Source organism: Polyodon spathula, chromosome 2 (genome assembly GCF_017654505.1).
Source record: "Polyodon spathula isolate WHYD16114869_AA chromosome 2, ASM1765450v1, whole genome shotgun sequence".
Classification (NCBI taxonomy): Eukaryota; Metazoa; Chordata; class Actinopteri; order Acipenseriformes; family Polyodontidae; genus Polyodon; species Polyodon spathula.
Window position 1 is genome coordinate 106,055,869 of NC_054535.1, and position 25,530 is coordinate 106,081,398.

The following is a 25,530-nucleotide window of genomic DNA, read 5'->3' on the forward strand; positions in this document are numbered from 1 at the left end:
ACCTTAAGGACCTTAAAGAACCAGCCTAGAGTTAATCAGAAGACGGTCAGGTGTACATGTTTAGTTGTATTAAGCTCAAGTAAAATCAGTTTTTATTTATTTTATCAACCTGTTTTTTTTTCCATCCTTGTGAAACAGAAAGAGCGGTTTGTTAAGCTACTCGACCAGCTTCACAATTCCCTGCGCATCGACCTCTCCATGTACCGCGTGAGTAAACGCCACAGAGCGTCCTTACATTACATTTCTTTATTAAAGGTGATCAGTCAATAGCTGTGTAAATTAAACTAAAATAATTACACTGCATATCATTATGTGATTCCAATATCCTAACGCTAACCATTGTAATAATGCATTATTTTATTCTCTGTGCTTTTAAAAGCTACTATACATTTGATGAGTTGTGGCTGTTTGAAAGGGGCTCTTGTTGTTTTTATTTGGGGAACCCTGGCAGCAGGCAGTGTTGTTTAATGTACTGCCTTACATACTGTATTCAAACCCCTTCAGCTCTGGAACTGCTCATGCAAACTGGGCTTGAATCCCTGTGCTGGTCTACACCCAGCCACCTCCCTGTTACACTAGAAAACTTAAAAATGTATAAGCCCCAAACTTTATCTCAAACACAAAGATATTATGGATTTGGTGGCAGGTAGTTGCATCATTTGAAGAACGTGTATATGTTTTTGTATGTTTTTATATATATTTTTTGAGTGATGTATACAGCAAGTTCATATCATGTTGAAGCCGTGACTTGAACCACGGAAGAGCACTGTGGTTGCTCTTTCTCTTTTGTATTGATTTTGTTCTGATGCGTTTGTCTGACAGAACAACTTCCCAGCCAGCAGCCCGGACAGACTGCAAGATCTGAAATCCACCGTGGATCTGCTCACCAGCATCACTTTCTTCAGAATGAAGGTAACAACCCACGCCACTGTACTCTCTGTTTCAACACACACAGGCGAGAAGCTTCAGGCCCTCGTATGTCAGTAAAGGGGTTTTCATTTTGGGAATAAATTTCCAAGGTCTTCCTTTCACTTAAAATGAATTAAACATGATATTAAGCTATTCATCAAGAATACTAAAGAAATAAGTTCTTAAATATTAGAAAGGGACCACACTTCTAGAGTGGAAACATCTTATGCGTCACACTTTACACTTGGAAAGGCTTTTGAAGAGGAATTTGCTGCTTTGTACATTGTCACTTATTTAAATCGTATGTCAAATAATTTAAAAATATCCATTCATTCATATATTTTTGTATTATCATGTACTTTTTGCAATCGACCATCAGTTCTATTTTTTGAAAAAATGTAATAAAAATAATGAAAACAGAAGTTTGAATCCCTTCTCACACTGGACGAATTTAGAAATGGATTGCTTGCTTTGGATGTGGCCAGTCGGGAGCCAGGAGCGAGTGTTTATGTGGAAAGGCAATGGACAAGGAGTTTGATCGCTGCGTTTGGTGCAACTCCTCCAGCAAAGAAAATGAGCTTGCTGCATGTCTGGTGTGAGGTTCACGTTATCATTGACAGAGCTCTGAAATCATCCATGAATTCCACATTAAAGGATGCTTTCCTCAGAAGTGGTAGTGTAGAGCTGGAGTACATTAGATTGCTCCCAACCCTTAAACTGATGCAGGCTTCAGTGATTCCACAAGCTTCATTACTGTCAACACGGCTCAACCAAGTTCTTCAGTGATTCCACAAGCTTCCTTACTGTCAACTCGGCTCGACCAAGTTCTTCAGTGATTCCACAAGCTTCATTACTGTCAACACGGCTCAACCAAGTTCTTCAGTGATTTCACAAGCTTCCTTACTGTCAACATGGCTTAACCAAGTTCTTCAGTGATTCCACAAGCTTCATTACTGTCAACACGGCTCAACCAACTTCTTCAGTGATTCCACAAGCGTCATTACTGACAACACGGCTCAATCAACTTCTTCAGTGATTCCACAAGCTTCATTACTGTCAGCACGGCTCAACCAAGTTCTTGAACTATCGAATTGTATAAGGGAGCACTTGCTTTCATGATATTGGCCAGGCTCTCTGCTCTTATCTACTATAATGAAATGATGTGGCTTGTGGAAGCAGAGGTCCAGTTCTGCCTGTGTAAAGCATGCCAGCTGAGGTTTGTCTATTGTGGGGTTGCAGGTGCAGGAGCTGCAGAGCCCCCCCAGGGCCAGCCAGGTGGTGAAGGACTGTGTGAAGGCCTGCCTCAACTCCACCTACGAGTACATCTTCAACAACTGCCAGGAGCTGTACAGCCGCGAGTACCAGACTGACCCGGTGAGCACAGACTGTACCATGGATATAGACCCTTGCTTGTGTATAAACTATATCATGGGTATAGACCCTTGCTTGTGTATAGACTGTACCATGGGTATAGACCCTTGCTTGTGTATAGACTATATCATGGGTATAGACCCTTGCTTGTGTATAGACCCTTGCATGTTTGTAGACCCTTGCTTGTGTATAGACCCTTGCATGTTTGTAGACCCTTGCTTGTGTATAGACCCTTGCTTGTTTGTAGACCCTTGCTTGTGTGTAGACCCTTGCTTGTGTATAGACCCTTGCTTGTTTGTAGACCCTTGCTTGTGTGTAGACCCTTGCTTGTGTGTAGACCCATGCTGGTATATAGACTCTTGCTTGTGTATAGACTCTTGCTTGTGTGTAGACCCTTGCTTGTGTGTAGACCCTTGCTTGTGTATAGACTCTTGCTTGTGTGTAGACCCTTGCTTGTGTGTAGACCCTTGCTTGTGTGTAGACCCTTGCTTGTGTATAGACCCTTGCTTGTGTGTAGACCCTTGCTTGTGTGTAGACCCTTGCTTGTGTGTAGACTGTATCACACCAATGTGAGCTGGTCTCAACTCTCGCTGCTCTTTGATTGAACAGAATAAGAAGGATGTGCCCCCAGAAGAGCAGGGGCCGAGCATCAAGAACCTGGATTTCTGGCCCAAACTCATTACCCTCATAGTGTCCATCATTGAGGAAGACAAGAACTCCTACACCCTCGTCCTCAACCAGTGAGTGCAGCCTGCAGACGGAGTGCCGACAGGGGCAGGGGAATGATACCCAGCAGTCCAGGGTTTTTTTTTTTTTTTTTTTTTTTTAATAGAAAAAAAATATTATAATTTTTTTTATCTGGATTGTTTTGCAGTTAACAGAATGTCATATTAACGGAAAGATCTGTTCTATAAAAGTAGCATTTTAAGTAGAAACCATTTTCGTTAATGTCCTTTGCACCATAACTACACTGAGACTACATGAGATGACTCTCTTCCGGCACCTCATGCTCATTTCTGTTGAGGTTGTGAAAGACTTTACAAAGACCAAACTCCATTAAAACAGCTTCCCCTGCAGATCCTACACATAGGACGTAAGAATATATTTATATTAGACTGCATAAAAAAAATACTATCAAAAATACTATCAATAATATTATGAACTGTAGTTCTGGTAAAAAATATTTGTATGGTAATTTTATTTTACTAGTACTGGTTTTAAAATACAAAATCTGTGGGAAGCCTTAATGTAAAAAAATAAAGAGTGTAAAACAGAAGCCCGATTTGTAATGCTGGTGAATGCTGGTTTGAGATGCTGAGAACCCCTCTCTGTTTCAGGTTCCCCCAGGAGCTCAATGTAGGGAAGGTCAGTGCGGAGGTGATGTGGAACCTCTTTGCCCAGGACATGATGTATGCAATGGAAGGTAGGCAGGCCAGCCCAGGGTCATTACAATGTGTTACAGCACAGCAGCTCCCTTTCACCACCAAGAGTGCTGGAAACCTAATATGGGACCCTCTGGAGAACTGGAAATGCATCACGTTCTGGTCACCTTTCAGATAAGAGCCATAACCCAACACACATGGGCAAATCTTGCATTTTCCACCTTGAGTTGACCAGATCGGCTGCGCCAAAGACGGTCGTTTTTATGAAATCTCCTCATTTGGGACAAGTGTGGGGTTGCATTCCTATCTCCTCTGTCCTCTTGCTGTCTCTGTTTGCACATGACTCTGTTCATTCTCCTCTCCTCCTCTTCCATTTTCACTCATCTCTGTCCTGTCTTGTTTTGTTTTTCAGTTTTGGATACAATCAGCTGTTGTAAGTGGCTCAGTGGTAGATTAGCTGCTGGATTGCACAGCGCAGTGGATCGTAGGTCGGCTAGCTGTGTAGAAACTAGAGGCCCGCTATTGTCTCCTACTTCTACTAATAAATAATAGTTGTTTTTTTAAGTATAACCCTGTAATGCTAATTTCTGTATCACAGGGTATTACAGTGTTAATTTCAGTTTAGGTATAAAGTTGAATTCATATTCACATGAACAAGAAAATAAGATGTTGATATGTATTTTAAAACATTTGTCAAATGTGTGATTTAAAAACAAAACAAAAAAGGTCTGAAGACCAGTGTTCTGTAGTGTTTGAGATTCATAGCAGGTTTTATAGCCTGGATTTAACAAGTCAATTCAGAAGACTCCAGTATACAAAGGTGTGGTTAGTGTTCTGGCTTGCTGTACATCTGTCGGTAATGTACAGAAGGGAGGGGCAGAACAGGGCTGGTTTGAGATTTAGATTAGGTAGTAAGTAGATTATTAAGTTAGTACAGTTTGAGAGGCCGCTATCTGTGTTTGTACCGCACTGTACGTCTTCATTTCGTGGTGTTTCACTTTTTTTCGGTTTTCATCTTTTCTGCCACCTTCTCTGTCTCCTTTTTTTCCCTCTGTTTGTTTCATTCGTTACTTCTCTCCCATCTGGCTCTTCACATTCCAGCCCCCGTCATGTTTCGCATTCACAGAGTCCACTTCTACAGGGGTAAGATATTCCCAAACGCAGCTGGCCAAGCTCTGTACCCATTCTGTCAAGCAGCTGTCCTCCCATTCACATCCTTTCCTAGCTCTTTCGAAATTAGGATATTGCACCAAAAGTTCCCAGAGGTAGGGGGAAACAGCCATTGTGGAAATGAGCTTGCTTGATCACGAGGAAGCTTTAAATAAGGGTCTGTAATTCTTTATGTTGGCTTGACAACAGAGAAGAAGTCTATGCTTAAAGTGGTTTTCGCAAATGAAATAATTCTTAAATCTTCCCTGTTGTGGACTTCTATTGCCTGTGTTGATATTACATGTGCAATAATAAAAACAAAAAAGAGCTCTACTAGTATCATACGCTGTACTAGGGTAAAGAAAACGCTCAGGTGTCATGCCTTGCTTTCAAGTGCTCCTATTACACTTGCACACTAACAGTCTAAAAGTCTTGCAAATATTTCTTAGAGTAGGTTTTCAAAAAATACAGGGTTACACGCCCTGCATGTTGCTACAACCGTTTAAATGACCTGTCATGTTTCTTTCCATTGTTAACATCCTGACAACGTTATACACATATAACTTTAAAGTCTGGTCACATGTGCAGCAGCAAGGCCCCAGTGGGATCCAATTACCTGAGAAGTGAAGAGCGTGGTGGCAGAAAAATATGAGCTTCACCAGTGAAACCCCAAAAAATGATTAACCGCAAAACAACAAGAGACTTTTTGTTTTGTTTTTTGCCGCAGAGCATGAGAAGCACAGGCTGTGCAAGAGTGCAGACTACATGAACCTGCACTTCAAGGTGAAGTGGCTCTACAACGAGTATGTACGAGACCTGCCTGCACTCAAGGGGGGCGTCCCGGAGTATCCTGCGTGAGTGATGCTGCTTTTTGGGCATCTACTTCTCGTTAGGGGTGTAAGCGATGTCAGGGAATCGTGATGCTTTCTTTACATGATAAATCGTATCGTTCTTGAAGGACTGCTGTGTATCGTTTTATCGTGATACAAGACCTAAAGCACAACAGAGCTCAATGGTTCTTGAAATGAAGAATAAATGGGTTTTTTATATAGTTGCTATGGACACATACTCTCTCTGTCTCATGACATTTTTAGTCTTTTAACAAAATGGTCCCTCATTTAAATAACCATTTGATCTTTTTATGTATCATACAAGTAGCCACTCGGGACAGTCCCGTGTATCCTGGTGCACAGCGTATCGCAGCGTGCCCTGCATATCGAGATACACATTGTCTCTTAAGAGCAGTGTATCGTTACACCCCTAGACCTTGTTTGTAAAGTCATGTGAGTGTCTGAGTGGAGTGGGCTTCCCCTTGTTCATGGATCGAGCATGTCTGAGTTTGTTTGTCTGGTGCAAACTTGTGTGTTTATTGCAGTGAAGCATGGGTGCCAGCCCTTGTGAGTGTGAGTGTGTGTGACCATGCACACTGGTGTTTGATTTTTCTTTCCCTGCTAATGGTTTTGTCCTCCTCTCCCTCCCCCTGCCAGGTGGTTTGAGCAGTTTGTGTTGCAGTGGCTGGATGAGAATGAGGACGTGTCTATGGAGTTCATGCATGGAGCCCTAGAGAGGGATAAGAAGGACGGGGTGAGTGTGCACAGAAACCACCGTTAAGCTGAACTGGGTTTTTATTTTTAACAGCAACTCTTTGCAATTCTATGAGCCACATTCACAAATAAACGTATTAAAAGAGAGGGTTTTCTTTAAAATGTTTTGTGTGCATTACATTATTCTAGGCTATTTTAAAATCAATAGTTTAGACCAATTTTAAACGATTTAATAAAAGTCAAAGCTTTGTGAATCCCTGTGTCCACTAAGAACTGCGGAATACTTTAATTGCTCAAACACACAACAGAAGTGCACTTTCTTGGTCCTACAATTGAGGTGCGTTGGTGGAGTTTCATAGGTAGTTCATCCAGGTAAAACTATAAGAAACTAGTAAAGATAATGACTATTGATTACACTGTATCAAATTATGCAGTTTATTTAATAATTATTGCATAGTAATATAACAGCACACAATTATAGCAAATATATTCTTAGACATCTTGTGTTTGTTACCTATCTTCCGGTAACAGCAATAGATTGATCCAGTGTACCTGCACACCGGGCACTCTTTCTCAAGGCAGGGCTGGAAGTTTCATCCTCTGGATCGTAATTTCCCAAGTAGTGCCCAGATGCTCATGTACTTCTTCATTACTAGCTAACAACCACCTTTAGACTCTGTGCATGCTGCTTCTGTTCCATTCACTCTCGCATGCTCACACAACTTGTTTGAAACGTACATTAACCCTTTCCTCATCACAGTACAAAAGACACTGCTATACAGTTTCCTACATTTCCCAGTATTTTCCTACAGTTACACTAAAGAAGGTATTCATAAAAATGTGGATTGTGTGTCGAGGATCCTTCTGGAGCATTTGTCTGACCTTCCTCCCTGGGCCCCGTGTCCTGTACTCTACTCCCTCTCCCTCCTCCCTGTGCCCCGTGTCCTATACTCTGCTCACATTCCCTCCTCCCTGTGTCCCGTGTTTTGTACTCTGCTCTCACACTTGCCGTGCCCCTGTTCCCCTCAGTTCCAGCAGACATCTGAGCATGCATTGTTCTCCTGCTCGGTGGTGGACGTGTTCACTCAGCTCAACCAGAGCTTTGAGATTATCAAGAAGCTGGAGTGTCCCGACCCAGTCATCATGGGCCACTATAACAGGAGGTTCGCCAAGGTACAAGACTGGCTTTTTATCTCTGTGTTGTGCAGATACTGTGTGTTTAAAAGTGTAGTACTATGAAGTAATTATCATTTCAAATTTGAAATAGCTCTGTGTATAAAATGTTTAGCAAGATTTTTATGGTGTTTTGTTTTTTTTGTATAACAATAAATATGGGGGACTACTAAACCTCTCTGGGCTCCCCAATAACCACTGAGAGAACCACATCAAAGAGCACTTTCACTGAAACATGCCTGTCGAATAGTTTCTGAAAGCGGTAGTAGCAGCACAGTGGATGATCCTCCAGACACTCACAGGATCTGCTTTCTTTCCTCCACAGACCATCGGCAAGGTGCTGCTGCAGTACGCCGACATCGTCTCCAAGAACTTTGAGTCTTACTGCTCCAAAGAGAAACTGGTAACTCCACCAACGCTCCCTGCAGTACACTACCACACATCGGGCTTCGAGAGACTTTTCATAAAACTGACGCTAAAAACATTAAACACAGTGCAGCCATAGCACTTAATATAGCACTCATTAAATCTGCTGGGCTTGTCTGAGGCACTCTGGCATTAGAAATAACAAGACCGCTGTCCACAACCACACTAGATTGAAATCAGGCTGGGAAATGGTCACTGCTACACTGGAATGTTTATATAATTATGGAAAGCTGTGTACCTGGAGCTGGATGGCTTGCTGTTTTAGGGACACTCCACACACTACCACTAACCTCACGCTGTCTCATTGATAGGCAAACGTTTCCCTGTGCTGTTACACCATTATAATTACACAGCAATAAAACCCTGTCCCTAACCCTATCTCTAACCCTAACCTAACCTCACACTGTCTCATTGATAGGCAGACATTTCCCTGTTCTGTTTTAAATCAAAACGCTGCCACTTAGTAGTAGCGCTGTTACACCGTTAAAATTACACAGCAATGAAATGTAGGCAGCTGATCACAGTAGAGGATGCACACCTTTAAATTATAAATAATAAAATAAAATTAAAATGTGCACCTGTGTAAGTTTACTACCAAGAAACAGCTGTCACTTTTATTTTAAGTGTTCTTCACCAGGTGGAACAAATTGGAGGTACTCAGTGCACCAGGGCCCACGTGCAATACCAATGATTTGACACCTAGGTGGGAACATCAAGGGTCCTGTTCTGTAACAGTCCAGTTCTGAATCTAACTAAGCACTGCTGGCTTCTTCTGTCCTAAGCATCAAGGAGCTCAATTGATGTGTTGAGAAGAGTGGCAGTAGATGTCACAACATTTGCAAATTTTTTGTGCAAGTCGTCCAGGAGCTGTGAGAATGGGTCTCCTCCTAGCGGCTGATGAATTAACAATACTGACATCAGCAAGACAAATATTTGCCTCTTGACTACAGAGCTAGCTCTTTAGTTGAAAGGTAAGACATTCATCTTTGAACTGTAGAGGCTAGCGGTTGACATCTAGCCGTTGCTTCAACTTTCAATTCAATGGGCTGCAAAGCCCTGCCATTACCCTGTGGTGCATCCATTCCATACCCTTTTTTGATCAGTCTGTTTTTTTCCTAGCCCTGTATTCTGATGAACAACATCCAGCAGCTCCGGGTCCAGCTGGAGAAGATGTTTGAGGCCATGGGAGGCAAGCAGGTAAAAGGAGTGAGGGGGGGACAGAGGGGTGGGAAAGGTGCTGGGGCCTCATTCCAAACACAACACGCATCTATTCTGCCTCGCTCGAAACTAAATCAGGTTTTGGTTTTTTCTTTTTTTTTTTTTTTGTTGTTTATATAAAGATCTTCACTTAATAGGCTTCTTTCACATACAGTGAATGTTTCATTCCAGGTCTGCTCAGGACAAAAAAACACCTGTCTGCACGTTATTTACATAATTGCTGTCTGTTTTTTTTAATTATTTCTTTAAAACCGCTGATAGGAATTGACTTCTAAACCGGTCATCAGTGAAATGTATCATACAGTCAATGTCACGTCTCCGCCTTTGAAATATTGTCATTGTTGTACTACTCAATCGCCACTGGTGTATCGGGATTGGTAGGTTTAGTTCAGGGCCTCTTTAGTTCTCAGAGCTACAATAGCAACCGGTATGAACAGTGAAGCTAAAAATAAGCCGTGCCTTTTTGTGTTTCTCCTGCCGTGTGAGGCGAGAGGAAGCAGCGACCCCCCCAGCCTGGGGCAGCTCTGTGAATGGCTTTGGAAACGAGGAGTAGCTGAGCCCTTTCTGTCTCTTCCTCCATCTGTGTAAAACTTCTTAAGTTGGGCCTCTGAGGGACTGTGATTATATAACCCTCCCCGTCCGACTCCCAGACCATTTTAAAATCATCGCTTATTCATGAAATATTGTCTTGTAGGAGGATTTTACCAAACTGGAGCCCTCCCTTCCCTATGTGAATCCTGTGTCCCATTTTCTATTGTACTTGTTCACATATATACAAATTCGCCAGGCTAACCAAAGCATACTGAGCAGTTACCCTAGAGGCACAGTGCTGCAGAGGGTCTGGTTAACGGTTAGCACCCTCTTGTGTACCCCAGCTACCTGGAGGTCAGACATGCTTTGAGAGATCTTTTGAGGCTGCAGAGATGCTTTAAACTTCTGAGTTTTAAATTCACTAGGATGCGATGACTAAAACAAAAAATGATACAAAGCGAGTGTAAACCACAAGAATACATTAGTTAAGGTAACTAATGTATACAGTATATATATATATATATGTATATATATACTGTGTGTGTGTGTCTATATACTTGAAAGTAAGATAAAACCAACACACAGCTGTATTGCAGCACTACTCAAGTAGTTTCTGCATGCAGTCATCCTGTATGTAGAATGTGAAAGGTATAATCGGACACTCTTTTCATCAGTGAATGTCATTTGCATTATTAGCATGTCCTTTTTACCTCGGACTTTCTACTAATTATCCACCCCCCCCCCACCCCCATTCTGAATTCGCTCTATTTCTTCCTCATTAGTCTAAAGATAAGGAGGCAAAGGTGGGTTGATTAATTAACTGTAGACCCCTGTCTGTGCTGACTGTAGCTAACTTACCAGACTTTTATTTTAAATGTAGTCTAAGAACAAAAATGACTATGTGAGTACAATGGGATGCTTAGAGGATCCTAGAATCCAGCTGACCAGAGCATCGCTGAGGAACACACACACATTAGTACTGCTGTGTTTTTACAGTGCTTAATGCCCAGCGGTCCAATTGCAAAAGTAGAATAAAAGCCAGCAGATGCACAGGTACTTTATACATTCCAGTAATATAATTAGAAGAGTGGATTCGGTAAGCTTTCAGTTTCTATCCACATAACTGTCTCACTTGCAGTTCAGTAGAAACGATGATGTACTTGCTGTTGGGACTATAAGGACTAATAAAACTGTACTGCCTGAAGATACGCTACACACCAGACACGATGTGACAAGAGATAATGTGCTGTGATGTGAAAAAAGGAATAGAACCTATAATTCTCTTTCACACCAAGGCGACGCGGAGCTGACCCTGGAGCGATGTGTAATATATAGGATTCAATCCTATTTTTTGTGATTTCTTTGTGCAGCAACTAGTGAATTGAGCAATTACAGAACAGCTTCAATGCATAGTGTGCACCACAGTGAAGCAGTATCCGAAATTACAGAAGTAAAAATAATACTTGCCGTAGAAAAATACAGAGAGGTTTTTGACAAACTTCATCACAATTATCAAGATACAGAGATGAAAGATATATGGGTGCCTCTTAACCACTCTGAATGTGCTCGGTGTCTGCCCAGTAGGGTTTGCTGTTGCACGATGAGGAGAAGGAGTCCTTGCTGTTTTCCCATCCCCCACCCCGGAGAGTGAGATGTGACGCCCCCCTCGGGGTCCCCAGCAAAGCTTGGCCTCTTGTCAATAGCATTTTAATAGTTTTATAGATCTGGTGTGTACGGACATGTCGCTGTGAAATTAGCTTGATGTCCGATGACAAATCACATAGAGTCTGGTGTGTAGCGGCCTTTCATCAGTTATAAGTCAGTTTGGATTATTTGCAGGTCATATTATAGCACTGTTAAAGGCTGCAGAGGGCCCTGTAGTTTACAGCAAACACATTACTTTTCATGGTGACTGTAGACAATAGGCTTGTGTATTAAATGTAGTCTAAGAACAAAAAGGACTGTATGACTAACATAGGATGTGGAGACAATTTGTAAAATCCAGCTGCCCTGGGCATTATGAAGAAAAGCACATAGTTCAGTCCTGCTGTTTATTCTCCAGATGTTCAAAAGCAGCATGCAGATGCACAGGTACTTTATCAATTTCAGTAATATAATAATGATTTTACATACTGTATGTTTCTACCCACACTTTCTACCTACCCCCTTACCAATCTACCCACATAAGTGGGGTTGACAGATGTTACTATTCAGTAAGGACTATAAAAACCATCTCCTTGGCTGCCGATTGTGAGCCAGTTTCTCAGGGGTTTCATTATGCCCCTGTCCCTGCCCTTCAGACTCACTCCACAGTGTTATGATTGCCTCCTAAAGAAACCCCTACACCTTTTGAAAGCTGAATTCTCTCTTTTCTCTTCATCAATAGTCAGAAGCTAAGGAGGTAAAGGTGGGTTTAGTTGAAGCTGAAGAACTTGCTAGGATGTGTGCTCCTTTACAGGACTGTAGTCCTGCTGTGTCACACTGCAATCCCTGAATCCCTGCTGTGCGGCCCCTCCTAGGAAACAGAGGTCTGCATCTCTCTCTGAAATCTGTGAAGCACTCTTCAGGGGCCCTGTTCACAGAACTTTAACACACTTTATTTCATTTTAACTCACCTACTTTAAATTACAAATTAAAGCCATCGGTATGAGAAAAAGCTCATGAATAATTTAATTAAAATTGGTAAAGTCGTACTTTATTTAACCCCTTAGTGTTATTAGGTTAGCAAATGACTTGTTAGTTCAGTGATAAGGTATATTTCATCCCCTGCTGGGGACAATGACGTGTGATCCTAAGTGTTGTGAGTAGGGCCATGGTGCGCTGGAATTAAAGGAGATGGTGCAGGATTTCTGTCCTGTCACAATAAGAAGTGTATGACCTGAATATGGCCGTACTTAACCCTTGGATTTAGCAGAGGGTTCAGTGCAGTTCACTCCCTGATACTATACTGTATTTTAATAGTTTGTAGCTGTGGGATAGTCTGCTTGCACATAGTCCGTTGGGGTTTTTTTTTTGTCCAGTCGGCTGCATGGTATGTGATGCTTGGCAAAAGAAACTGAGGTCACTTGGGCTTCAGAAGCTGGTAATGTAGGATTAGATTCCTGTGTTCCCCAGTCTATGGCACTAATAACCTGTCTGTGTCTCTTTCACCACACACTGTAGTGTGTTGCAGTACAACAAATGAGTTGTCCTAAGAGTTCTTTAGTATGCTTCCTCCCCACTTGCCCAGCTAGTAAATCAAGTCAATGGATTGGATTTTTGTTCATTGCAAAAAGGAAAGAGTTCTGTAATTTGATAGCGTTTGAGATTAAGAAGGCTTCATTTGTATTTGTAATTCCAGAAAGAATCTGAAACCATTCTGGTTCGCCTGTTTATTTACTTCTTCAACCTTTAAAATGTTAGATAAGGCTTCCTGTCTTACCAATAAAATCTGTGCTGTTGAAGAATGCCCTCCTGTCACACGGTTTGATGTTTTGTGAAACCCTTTTTCTATTTTTTTAAATATACACTCTCATTATAAACTAACTGGTGTTGGAGCTGGTCTTTGGGAAAACAGAGCAGCACCCTCCCCACCTGGTCTGTCTGTTCCTCTCACTTGTCTCTGTTCCTCTCTCTGTCTGGTTTGCAGCTGGACGCGGAGGCCAGTGATACCCTGAATGAGCTGCAGGTGAAACTGAACAACGTGCTTGACGAGCTGAGCACTGTCTTTGGGAACAGGTGGGTGGCATCAAAACAGAAACCCGGAAAACCAGGACTTGCATGTGTGTGGAGCCCATCAGCAAACTCAACGGATGTGTCTAAAAAGAGCAACAATGCTGAATCTATCTGGAGACTTTTCAGGGGCTCGTGTATCAAGTCTGCTGCGTGTATGACTCTTGTAATCATTATAAAGTCACTCTGTAGAGGAAGCCCAGCTCTTTTAGCAGAGCAGACAATTAGCACTATAAAGTGTGGATGATGTATCTACAGCATCATAAGATCCACTTATACCTATTGAACATTCATGACATTGAAAAAAACTAGTCTGAATGTTTGTCATTGCATTTATTACTGTTCTGTTAGCAGGTCTAAATGTAGTACTATTGAGTGTTTGATGGTTATGGGTGATAGCAGAGCAGGCAGTGTGATGCTGTATCTTGGAGACCAGGGTTTGATCCTTAGTCACTATCTCTTTAATGGTACAGTTTTTCACTGACTGTACCCCATCATGCTCCGCAGTTTCCAGTCCAAGATTGAGGACTGTTTCAAGCAGATGGGTGATATCCTGTGCCAGGTGAAGGGCACCAGTAACGTCCCAGCCAATGCCCAGAGCACACTGGCAGCAGATGCAGACAACGTGCTAAGGCCACTCATGGACTTCCTAGATGGAAAGTAAGTACCAAGACTGAGCTGCTGCAATTCATACACATGGCTGTAGTGAATAATCAAATACAGTGCCAGGTTCACATTGGGGTAATCATTCTTGAACTGCATCTGTGTTTCGATCAAAGACTTGAGTGTTATCCTACCGCTTAACATTCAAGTCAAGTATTAAAAGTTGAGAACTAGATTTGGATGTTGAAGCTTTTAATACGTAACCTGAATGTTGTTCATCAGAGGCACAGTTTAAATGATACATTGTGTAGATCCTGAATGTTGTTTGTCAGAGGCACAGTTAAATGATGCGTTGTTTAGATTCTGGTAAGTTCTGATATTGCACGATGTAATGAATTCAGTGGACTATGTCTTAAGCATGCCCTCTGCTGTTTTACAAGAGTATTGCAAGTACCAGTAAAACTGGTCTTTTTACAACTTCTTTATTACTCTAAGAAAACTTAGTGCTTCAGAATAGAGCCCCTGTCTATGACCATAGCAGCTGACTGTAAACAACTTAAAAAAAATTACAAAACATGTCAGAATGAGGACTTTGTTAAAAAATGACAATCATAAACCTGCATTCATTCATTTTTTTACACATTATCAGGGGTATTAAAGTTATTTTATATGAGTATTAAAGTACATGGGGCTAACAAAGTAATTCCAGTAAATCTTCCCTAATTTCGATTGCACGTCATCTTGTAGGTCTGAGTTGTTTTACCTACAAGAACTCAGAAGCAGTACATATGTGTAGACTGCGTTTCTTCCACAGGAAGTGCTGCGTGGAAGAGTGCTAAAGACATTCCGCATTATTTTCATTGGAAGATGCCCGGCTGTCTCAGTTTGGATCAGCCTGTGATCAAGGAAAGCTGTTGTTGAAGGATTGATTTGGGAGCTGGTGCTGCTCTCTGCTGAGTTCTGTCTGTCTTGTGTCTCTCCTGCCAGCCTGATGCTCTTTGCCAAGGTGTGTGAGAAGACGGTGCTGAAGAGAGTCCTGAAGGACCTGTGGAGGATCGTCATGAACACCATGGAGAAATCCATTGTCCTGCCTCCTCTCACAGACACCTCGGTGAGTCTCCCCTCACAGCCCTCCTGCATGGTCAACCCGAGCGGGCATGCATTTACTTACACAGCAGGGGTGGAAGGAAGACTCCCTTTGCATAGCAGTTTCATCGATTCCTGGAGTTACTATGAGCTTAATATGACACACCTGAGCTTGTTGCTTATACACTGTGGCTAATGAAGTTTTTCTAAAAACCTGTAATGGGTGAATCTGCTCTGCAGTAGGAGCCTTCATGTTCATAGAACTAAAGAACAAAATGTTTAATAAAACTTCAGCACATGCCAGTGAAAGAATAAAGGACAGGTATTTAATACAAGCTCTGTTTATTGTTTGTTACAGTTTCAGCACTCTTGGATATTTGGCTATTTTACTAAAGTCACCAGCACTATTACTATTGGAACTGTCTCTGAGTCTATAAAAAAAGACCCTGACTGCTCTCACCCCCATTCTTACCTGATATAACCCTGACTCTCCCCCACCCCCAATCCCACCGTCTCTACTCACCCCCAATCTCACCCTGTCTCTGCTCTCACCCTGCCTCTGCTCTCACTCCCAATCTCACCCTATCTATGCTCTCACCCTGCCTCTGCTCTCACTCCCAAGCTCACCCTATCTCTGCTCTCACCCTGCCTCTGCTCTCACTCCCAATCTCACCCTATCTCTGCTCTCACCCTGCCTCTGCTCTCACTCCCAATCTCACCCTGTCTCTGCTCTCACCCTGCCTCTGCTCTCACTCCCAATATCACCGTGTCTATGCTCTCACCCTGCCTCTGCTCTCACTCTCACCCTGTCTCTGCTCTCACCCCCAATCTCATCCTGTCTCTGCTCTCACCCCCTCTGCTCTCACTCCCAATCTCACCCTGCCTCTGCTCTCACCCCCAATCTCACCCTGTCTCTGCTCTCACCCTGCCTCTGCTCTCACTCCCAATCTCACCCTGTCTCTGCTCTCACCCTGCCTCTGCTCTCACTCCCAATCTCACCCTGCTCTCACCCTGCTCTGCTCTCACTCCCAATCTCACCCTGTCTCTGCTCTCACCCTGCCTCTGCTCTCACTCCCAATCTCACCCTGTCTCTGCTCTCACCCTGCCTCTGCTCTCACTCCCAATCTCACCCTGTCTCTGCTCTCACCCTGCCTCTGCTCTCACTCTCACCCTGTCTCTGCTCTCACCCCCAATCTCACCCTGTCTCTGCTCTCACCCTGCCTCTGCTCTCACTCCCAATCTCACCCTGTCTCTGCTCTCACCCTGCCTCTGCTCTCACTCCCACTCTCACCCTGTCTCTGCTCTCACCCCCAATCTCATCCTGTCTCTGCTCTCACCCTGCCTCACCCTCACTCTGCTCTCACCCTGTCTCTGCTCTCACCCTGCCTCTGCTCTCACTCTCTCACCCTGTCTCTGCTCTCACCCTGCCTCTGCTCTCACTCTCACCCTGCCTCTGCTCTCACTCCCAATCTCACCCTGTCTCTGCTCTCACCCTGCCTCTGCTCTCACTCTCACTCTCACTCTGCTCTCACCCTCATCTCTGCTCTCATCCTGCCTCTGCTCTCACTCCCAATCTCACCTCATCTCTGCTCTCACTCCTCTGCTCTCACTCCCAATCTCACCCTGTCTCTGCTCTCACCCCCAATCTCACCCTGTCTCTGCTCTCACCCCCAATCTCACCCTGTCTCTGCTCTCACCCCCAATCTCACCCTGTCTCTGCTCTCACCCTGTCTCTGCTCTCACTCCCAATCTCACCCTGTCTCTGCTCTCACCCCCGATCTCACCCTGTCTCTGCTCTCACCCCTGATCTCACCCTGTCTCTGCTCTCACCCCCAATCTCATCCTGTCTCTGCTCTCACCCCTGATCTCACCCTGTCTCTGCTCTCACCCCCGATCTCACCCTGTCTCTGCTCTCACCCCCAATCTCACCCTGTCTCTGCTCTCACCCCCAATCTCACCCTGTCTCTGCTCTCACCCCCAATCTCACCCTGTCTCTGCTCTCACCCCCGATCTCACCCTGTCTCTGCTCTCACCCCCAATCTCACCCTGTCTCTGCTCTCACCCCCAATCTCACCCTGTCTCTGCTCTCACCCCCAATCTCACCCTGTCTCTGCTCTCACCCTGCCTCTGCTCTCACTCCCAATCTCACCCTGTCTCTGCTCTCACCCTGCCTCTGCTCTCACTCCCAATCTCACCCTGTCTCTGCTCTCACCCTGCCTCTGCTCTCACTCTCACCCTGTCTCTGCTCTCACCCCCAATCTCATCCTGTCTCTGCTCTCATCCTGCCTCTGCTCTCACTCCCATCTCACCTCATCTCTGCTCTCACACTGCCTCTGCTCTCACTCTCACCCTGCCTCTGCTCTCACTCCCAATCTCATCCTGTCTCTGCTCTCACTCCCAATCTCACCCTGTCTCTGCTCTCACCCCCAATCTCACCCTGTCTCTCACCTCGCTCTCACCCTGCCTCTGCTCTCACTCCCAATCTCACCCTGTCTCTGCTCTCACCCCCGATCTCACCCTGTCTCTGCTCTCACCCCGATCTCACCCTGTCTCTGCTCTCACCCCCGATCTCACCCTGTCTCTGCTCTCACCCCCAATCTCACCCTGTCTCTGCTCTCACCCTGCCTCTGCTCTCATCTCACCCTGCCTCTGCTCTCACCCCCAATCTCATCCTGTCTCTGCTCTCACCCCTGATCTCACCCTGTCTCTGCCCTCACCCCCGATCTCAACCTGTCTCTGCTTTCACCCCTGATCTCACCTTCTCTGCTCTCTCCCCCAAACTCACCGTCTCTGCTCTCACCCCGAACTCACCCTGTATCTGCTCTCACTACCGAACTCACCATGTCTCTGCTCTCACCCCCAATTTCACCCTGTCTGTGCTCTCAACCCCAATCTCACCCTGTCTCTGCTCTCACCCTGCCTCTGCTCTCACTCCCAATCTCACCCTGTCTCTGCTCTCACCCTGCCTCTGCCTATTCACCAGGGAGTGTGCTCTCACCCTGCCCAGATGCGCGAACCTCCCAATCTACACCCTGGACAGCGACGAGAGTGAGGGGTCTGAGTCACCTGACATGCTCTCACCGCGGTTTCCCCATGTCTCACCCCATCTCACAGAGTGGAGAATAGACGTGAGGATCGAGAGTGCTGAGGGGCTCTGGAGAATACGAGAGTGAGGTTCTCACTCCACATGCGCTGAGACTAGACTCACCAGATTCTCAGTGGGACTAGTCTTGCTTTCACGCAGGTGACTAGTCGGACACCTCTCTAGAGCTCACCTTCTCCCACGAGAGGTGGGGGCTTGAGTGGGACAGAGAGAGTTGGGCCTGGGGCACTCTGAGTGGGACAGAGACGAGAGTGGGGGTCTCTGACAGAGACTAGAGAATAGACGGAGAGTGGGGTAGAGTGGGACTCACGAGAATTTCACTTTAGTGGGACAGAGAACGAGAGTCACCTGTCTTGCGATCACCCTGTCTCTGCTCTCACCCCCAATCTCACCCTGTCTCTGCTCTCACCCCTGATCTCACCCTGTCTCTGCTCTCACCCCCGATCTCACCCTGTCTCTGCTCTCACCCTGCCTCTGCTCTCACTCCCACCTCACCTCACCCTGTCTCTGCTCTCTCCCCCAATCTCACCCTGTCTCTGCTCTCACCCCCAATCTCACCCTGTCTCTGCTCTCTGCTCTCACCCTGCCTCTGCTCTCACCTCTGTCTCTGCTCTCACTCCCAATCTCACCCTGTCTCTGCTCTCACCCCCAATCTCACCCTGTCTCTGCTCTCACCCCCAATCTCACCCTGTCTCTGCTCTCACCCCTCTGATCTCACCCTGTCTCTGCTCTCACCCCTGATCTCACCCTGTCTCTGCTCTCACCCCCGATCTCACCCTGTCTCTGCTCTCACCCCCTGATCTCACCCTGTCTCTGCTGTCTCACCTCTGAACAGACACCGGAGCTTGAGTAGGCCACGGAGGACCCGTGAGACTTGTGCTCTCAGTGGGACACAGGAGACGAGAGTCTCTGCTTCAGGACAGAGACGCAGAGTGGGGAGACCGTGAACTTGACCTCACCTGGGGACTGCAGAGACGAGAGTGGTGGTTCAGAGTATTGTGGGACAGGAGTCGACGAGAGTTGTGTGGTGCTCAGAGTGCGGCCGGAGGGACAGGAGACGAGAGTGGGGGTTCAGAGTGGGACAGACAGCGAGTGGGGCTAGAGTGGGACCGAGACGAGAGTCACGGGGTAGAGTGGGAGAGTAGAGACGAGACGAGTGGGGACTGGCTCTGCTCTGGGACAGAGACGAGAGTTACTGCTCTCACCCCCACTCTCACCCTGCCTCTGCTCTCACTCCCGATCTCACCCTGTCTCTGCTCTCACCTCTGATCTTACCCTGTCTCTGCTCTCACCCCCTCTGCTCTCATCTCACCCTGTCTCTGCTCTCACCCCTGAACTCACCCTGTCTCTGCTTTCACCTCTGATCTCACCCTGTCTCTGCTCTCACCCCTGATCTCACCCTGTCTCTGCTCTCACCCCTGATCTCACCCTGTCTCTGCTCTCACCCCTGATCTCACCCTGTCTCTGCTCTCACCCCTGATCTCACCCTGTCTCTGCTCTCACCCCTGATCTCACCCTGTCTCTGCTCTCACCCCGAACTCACCATGTCTCTGCTCTCACCCCCAATCTCACCCTGTCTCTGCTCTCACCCCCAATCTCACCCTGTCTCTGCTCTCACCCCTCTGCTCTCACCCTGTCTCTGCTCTCACCCCCAATCTCACCCTGTCTCTGCTCTCACCCCTGAATCTCACCCTGTCTCTGCTCTCACCCCTGATCTCACCCTGTCTCTGCTCTCACCCCTGATCTCACCCTGTCTCTGCTCTCACCCCCAATCTCACCCTGTCTCTGCTCTCACCCTGCCTCTGCTCTCACTCTCACCCTGTCTCTGCTCTCACCCCCACTGATCTCACCCTGTCTCTGCTCTCACCCCCGATCTCACCCTGTCTCTGCTCTCACCCCCGATCTCACCCTGTCTCTGCTCTCACCCCCGATCTCACCCTGTCTCTGCTCTCACCCCCAATCTCACCCTGTCTCTGCTCTCACCCCGAACTCACCCTGTATCTGCTCTCACTACCCGAACTCACCCTGTCTCTGCTCTCACCCCCAATTCACCCTGTCTCTGCTCTCACCCCCCTGTCTCTCTCTCACCCTGTCTCTGCTCTCACCCCCAATCTCACCCTGTCTCTGCTCTCACCCTGCCTCTGCTCTCACTCCCAATCTCACCCTGTCTCTGCTCTCACCCTGCCTCTGCTCTCACTCCCAATCTCACCCTGTCTCTGCTCTCACCCCCAATCTCACCCTGTCTCTGCTCTCACCCTGCTCTCACCCTGCTCTGCTCTCACTCCCAATCTCACCCTGTCTCTGCTCTCACACTGCCTCTGCTCTCACTCACCCTGTCTCTCTCACCCTGCAATCTCTGCTCTCACCCTGCCTCTGCTCTCACCCTGCCTCTGCTCTCACTCCCAATCTCACCCTGTCTCTGCTCTCACCCTCCTCTGCTCTCACCCTGTCTCTGCTCTCACCCCCAATCTCACCCTATCCTGCTCTCACCCTGCCTCTGCTCTCATTACCGAACTCACCCTGTCTCTGCTCTCACCTCCAATCTCATCCTGTCTCTGCTCTCACCCCCGATGCACCCTGTCTCTGCTCTCACCCTGCCTCTGCTCTCACTCTCACCCTGTCTCTGCTCTCACCCCCAATCTCACCCTGTCTCTGCTCTCACCCCTGATCTCACCCTGTCTCTGCCCTCACCCCCGATCTCAACCTGTCTCTGCTTTCACCCCTGATCTCACCTTCTCTGCTCTCTCCCCCAAACTCACCGTCTCTGCTCTCACCCCGAACTCACCCTGTCTCTGCTCTCACTCCCGAACTCACCCTGTCTCTGCTCTCACCCCCAATCTCACCCTGTCTCTGCTCTCACCCCCGATCTCACCCTGTCTCTGCTCTCACCCCCAATCTCACCCTGTCTCTGCTCTCACCCCCAATCTCACCCTGTCTCTGCTCTCACCCCCGATCTCACCCTGTCTCTGCTCTCACCCCTGATCTCACCCTGTCTCTGCCCTCACCCCCGATCTCAACCTGTCTCTGCTTTCACCCCTGATCTCACCTTCTCTGCTCTCTCCCCCAAACTCACCGTCTCTGCTCTCACCCCGAACTCACCCTGTATCTGCTCTCACTGCCGAACTCACCCTGTCTCTGCTCTTACCCCCAGTCCCACCATCTCTGCTCTCACCCTCAAGCTCACCCTATCTGTGCTGTCACTCTGTCTCTGCTCTCCCCTGAACTCGCCCTGTATCTGGTCTCACACTCGATCCCTCCACCTCTCCTCTCACCCCGGTTCTTGCCCAACCGCACCCCTAATCTCATCCCGTCACTGCCATGCCAAATCTACCCCTCAATCGGTTAGCGCTCCGGCCTTTCTCTTGCTGACTTGCTTTTTCTCCCCCCCCCTCCGCTTTGCGTTCTGGTAATGGCAGACTCATGTAAGTATGGCTCAGTGTGCTCACTGTGTGTGCCCATGGTGTGGCTCAGTCACTGTACTGGTCTGGTTTGTGGATCCACTGTCTCCTCCCCATGCCCTGATATGTTCTGTTCTCTGTTTTTACTAACTCATATTTCAGGTCTTGGTTCTGGTGTTGTTTTATAATGGCAGGGGTTTGGAAAGTGCCATGTGTTAAGGTGTCAGACCCTTATGAGCTGTGTTTAAGGTAGCAGTGAAAAGAGGGTGTTAGAAGTGCATTGCACTGGTGGCTTCAATTGGAAAATGTCAGTTCTTTCGGCAGCATTATTAAAATACCACCATGTGTCTTGTGTGTTAAAGCTAATGTAAGGCAGGAACATGTTTAAACCGTATACTGAATGCATTACCTCCACTAACGTATATGTTCTGTATATGGACATGGTATAAGGTTGTGCCAAATGGACTTCTTTTTAACCAGGACAAGAACTTTTGAAAGTGTTTATTATAACATACACTCACATTTCTTTGAAAGTGTTTATTATAAGATCTGCTTACATTTCTTTGAAAGTGTTTATTATAAGAAACGCTTACATTTCTTTGAAAGTGTTTATTATAACATACACTCAGATTTCTTTGATAGTGTTTATTATAAGAAACGCTTACATTTCTTTGGTTTTCATCATGTTTTTGATGTTTCTTTTTCAGTACTTTAGACCTGGGTTCTCCAGTTAGGAAAACACAATATGATAACATTATTTTGTTTCGCTTTTGACAAATGTACAACATGAGGTTAAAATCAGTTCAAAGTGGATTCCATTCCATTTTGTTCTCTTTTTAATTCCAGTGCCAGGGGTTGGGCACAGTGGGGTGGCTTCCTGTTCCTCTCCTATTTAACTGCTAATTGCAGTGCTACACATTACTTTGCAGGCTGCTCCATTCTAGTATTGAATTCCTCACCAATTAAAATAGATGAGCTCATCACTTTGAGAGCAGCAGATGTTTCCATTAACTGAGTGACACCTACGTGATGTGCGGGTAGAAAGCTGCCACACGCCCGCACCCAGCCTAACTGGATGCTGAGGGATTCACCACCGACAGAGGCAGCCCTGTTAGTCACCTGCCTACTTTTTACACAGTGAGATATAAAGGAGAGACTTCTACCAGATGAAGAGTTGAAGCATTTCAAGGTCCCAAACCTAAAGAGCTTATCTTTGTTCTTGTTTTATAAATAAATGAGGCCGTGATCATGAAAATACATGTACATTACTATTACATTAGTGCTGTACAGGGATGGAAGCAAGACTCCCATTGCAGCCCAGTTTTATTGGAAGTGTAATTAGACACACCAGTGTGTTACTGTACCTCTACAGTGTGCTTGTAAAATCTGTAATGGGAGTCGTATTTTGTTCTCAGCTCTTGTTTTTTGGCCTGAATCAGCCCGTCTCTGTATTGTCTTGTTTCTTTCTAAACCTCCCTCTTTTTCTCTTTCCCTGCTGTGCGTACGTGTCTGTGTGTGCTCGTGCGTGTCTGTGTGTGCGCGTGCGTGTATACGTGTACGTGACGCAGGGCACACAGTTGATTTTCACAGCAGCGAAGGAGTTGGGACACCTGTCCAAGCTGAAGGTACTGTATGTTCATGTCCACAGTGTGCTTAGATGTGTTTGACCACTGCAGTGCATGTATGTTGATAGCAATCACTTGTTGAACGACGTATGTAGTGTAGTAGTAAGTGTGTGTTGGTTGCTTTCTCCTTGCATGCACAGCTATCTTATAGATCTAGTGGTGTATCTTACACTGTGTGGTTATGCTTGATGCATTTAGTTGTAATTAGTTGAGTCTCTGTGAGATGTATTGTATGCAAGGCTGCATACAGTAAGTGGTGTCTACATGCCACAGGCTGTCAACTGCGCCCTATGTTCTTTTAAATCTAAATATTTTCCCTATTTATGACAGCCTGACAGCAGTATACTGTAAGGATTTGAAATAGGACTGTTGTAGTTGTATAGAGAAGCATGTGCATGCGGTCTTGCTGTGCAGGCTGCACCTGAATGCTTTAGCCTGCCTTCTGAACACCGTTCTGAAAATGCTACCATTCACTCTTCATCTGGATGGGGTTGCAGGATCACATGGTGCGGGAGGAAGCAAGAAGCCTTACCCCCAAGCAGTGTGCCATCCTGGATCTGGCCTTGGATACTATAAAGGTAACTACTAGCACACTAATTCATATTTGCACTAGATTGAGCTTTATAGTAGTTCATGTAACTTCAAGATACTCCAAAGGGATTTATTTTTCCTTGCATGTAAAATGCTGAAGAGTCACAAGTTGTTATTTGAATGTGGTCCAGGGTCAGTATGCTGTATAGTAAATTCTGCTTTGGGGGATTGCATACAGCGTGGCTCACCCGTGTTCACCCTGGGAATAAAGAGCACTTCTAGACAAGGGCATTTTTTACATATGGGAAACCACAAGTTATGCAAGAAATTCAGTGAGGAAATACCTGAATACTGGTATTGTATTGACTTTATTCTGTAAATCTAATCAATGGGACAAAAAGGTGGAGAAGGTGGAAAAGATAACATTTAAGTAAAACAAAAAGTTAACTGTATTAAGTGACACAGAGCAATGCTATCCTTGCCTTCCACAATTCACGCTACTGTTTGTTGTGTGTCCACTGAGTGCATTATGAGCTGTGCAATAAACACACTGAACTGAGGATCAAGATCAATCATTAAACACAGTGCTGTATGAATGGCTTGGGTACTGCACGATTTCATATAGCCATGCTATGAATCCTAATCATATTGCTTAGTACACATTAACTATTCTTTCCTTTGATGCCTTTCATGTTTGTTCTTGGCAGTGCATTTCAAATTTGGGCATTCGAGACTTTATTTCTCTGAATGACAGTAGCTGTGCATCTCTGCTGTACACCAGTACGCAAACACTGGAATCAATCAGTCAGTTTGTACAGTGAGTCTGTGTGTGATTTCTGTGCCGGTGCTTACCATCTGTTCTTCTGGTTCAATCTTGTCTCCTGTTTGCCTGCAGCAATACTTCCATGCGGGAGGGAACGGGCTGAAGAAGATGTTCCTGGAGAAGAGCCCTGAGCTGCAGTCTCTGCGCTACGCCCTGTCCCTCTACACCCAGACCACCGACACCCTCATCAAGACCTTCGTGCAGACGCAGACCGCGCAGGGTAAGAGCAGAGCGGCCTCATTACCCACTCTACATCTGGAGACTCTTATTTACGAATATCTACTGTGTACTGAACCTGCCCCCTGTGCTGCACAGGTACTGTGTAATTAGGGCTAATCACACAGGACGAGTCAACACTAGTGCAGTGCCTCTGAACTTTGTATTAGTCAGTGGTTTGACCTGCAGCTCAAGACTAATACATGTGCTCTATAGCTGCCCCTAATATGTTCTGAATAGGAACATCTTTTTTGTCACACTAGTCCTGCACCCAGTCGTGGATTTCAGAACTAAGCTTGTTTAGGTATATTATTGATATGCCCTGGTCCCAGCTCAATCTACTCTGAACAGATTCCACTTATCACAGCATTAAGTTGTCTCACCAGTCTCTAGTCCATGCAGCTACAGGGGAGGTACTAATTAAACAAGGGTCTGATTGTACCTCTGCCTCCTGAGTGTGGGTATTCCTGAAAACCTGGACTGGCAGAAGGACTGGTGTGTGTTTCTTGCCAAAAGGAAGATACATTTTCAGATTTTTTTTTTATAAACATGAATTATCTTCACTTACTTCAAACAAAAAATGAACAGAAGTTTTGTAACACTAATCAGTGTTAGTCTGGGAGTGAACCGTATATCCCAGTGTACATACACAGTGTACAGTGAACCGTATATCCCAGTGTACATACACAGTGTACAGTGAACTGTATATCCCAGTGTACATACACAGTGTA

At 45.8% G+C, this 25,530-nt stretch overlaps 1 protein-coding gene across 9 annotated transcripts in view; it reads left to right on the plus strand.

Moving 5' to 3' along the window:
* LOC121306654 (protein unc-13 homolog B) overlaps positions 1–25,530 on the plus strand; it is an 88,814-nt gene that overhangs the window by 55,463 nt on the left and 7,821 nt on the right. For 5 of the 9 annotated variants that reach the window (XM_041238521.1, XM_041238531.1, XM_041238507.1 and 2 more), the window contains 17 exons: positions 139–207; positions 823–912; positions 2,149–2,283; positions 2,890–3,020; positions 3,618–3,703; positions 5,539–5,665; positions 6,299–6,395; positions 7,385–7,528; positions 7,854–7,931; positions 9,074–9,151; positions 13,332–13,420; positions 13,922–14,074; positions 15,005–15,128; positions 21,623–21,628; positions 23,173–23,229; positions 23,727–23,807; positions 24,656–24,803. In XM_041238521.1, the coding sequence (XP_041094455.1) occupies positions 139–207; positions 823–912; positions 2,149–2,283; positions 2,890–3,020; positions 3,618–3,703; positions 5,539–5,665; positions 6,299–6,395; positions 7,385–7,528; positions 7,854–7,931; positions 9,074–9,151; positions 13,332–13,420; positions 13,922–14,074; positions 15,005–15,128; positions 21,623–21,628; positions 23,173–23,229; positions 23,727–23,807; positions 24,656–24,803 (1,693 nt within the window). The remainder of the gene's footprint in view (positions 1–138; positions 208–822; positions 913–2,148; positions 2,284–2,889; positions 3,021–3,617; positions 3,704–5,538; positions 5,666–6,298; positions 6,396–7,384; positions 7,529–7,853; positions 7,932–9,073; positions 9,152–13,331; positions 13,421–13,921; positions 14,075–15,004; positions 15,129–21,622; positions 21,629–23,172; positions 23,230–23,726; positions 23,808–24,655; positions 24,804–25,530) is intronic. The other 4 variants (XM_041238515.1, XM_041238483.1, XM_041238492.1 and 1 more) reach the window with 2 other exon arrangements.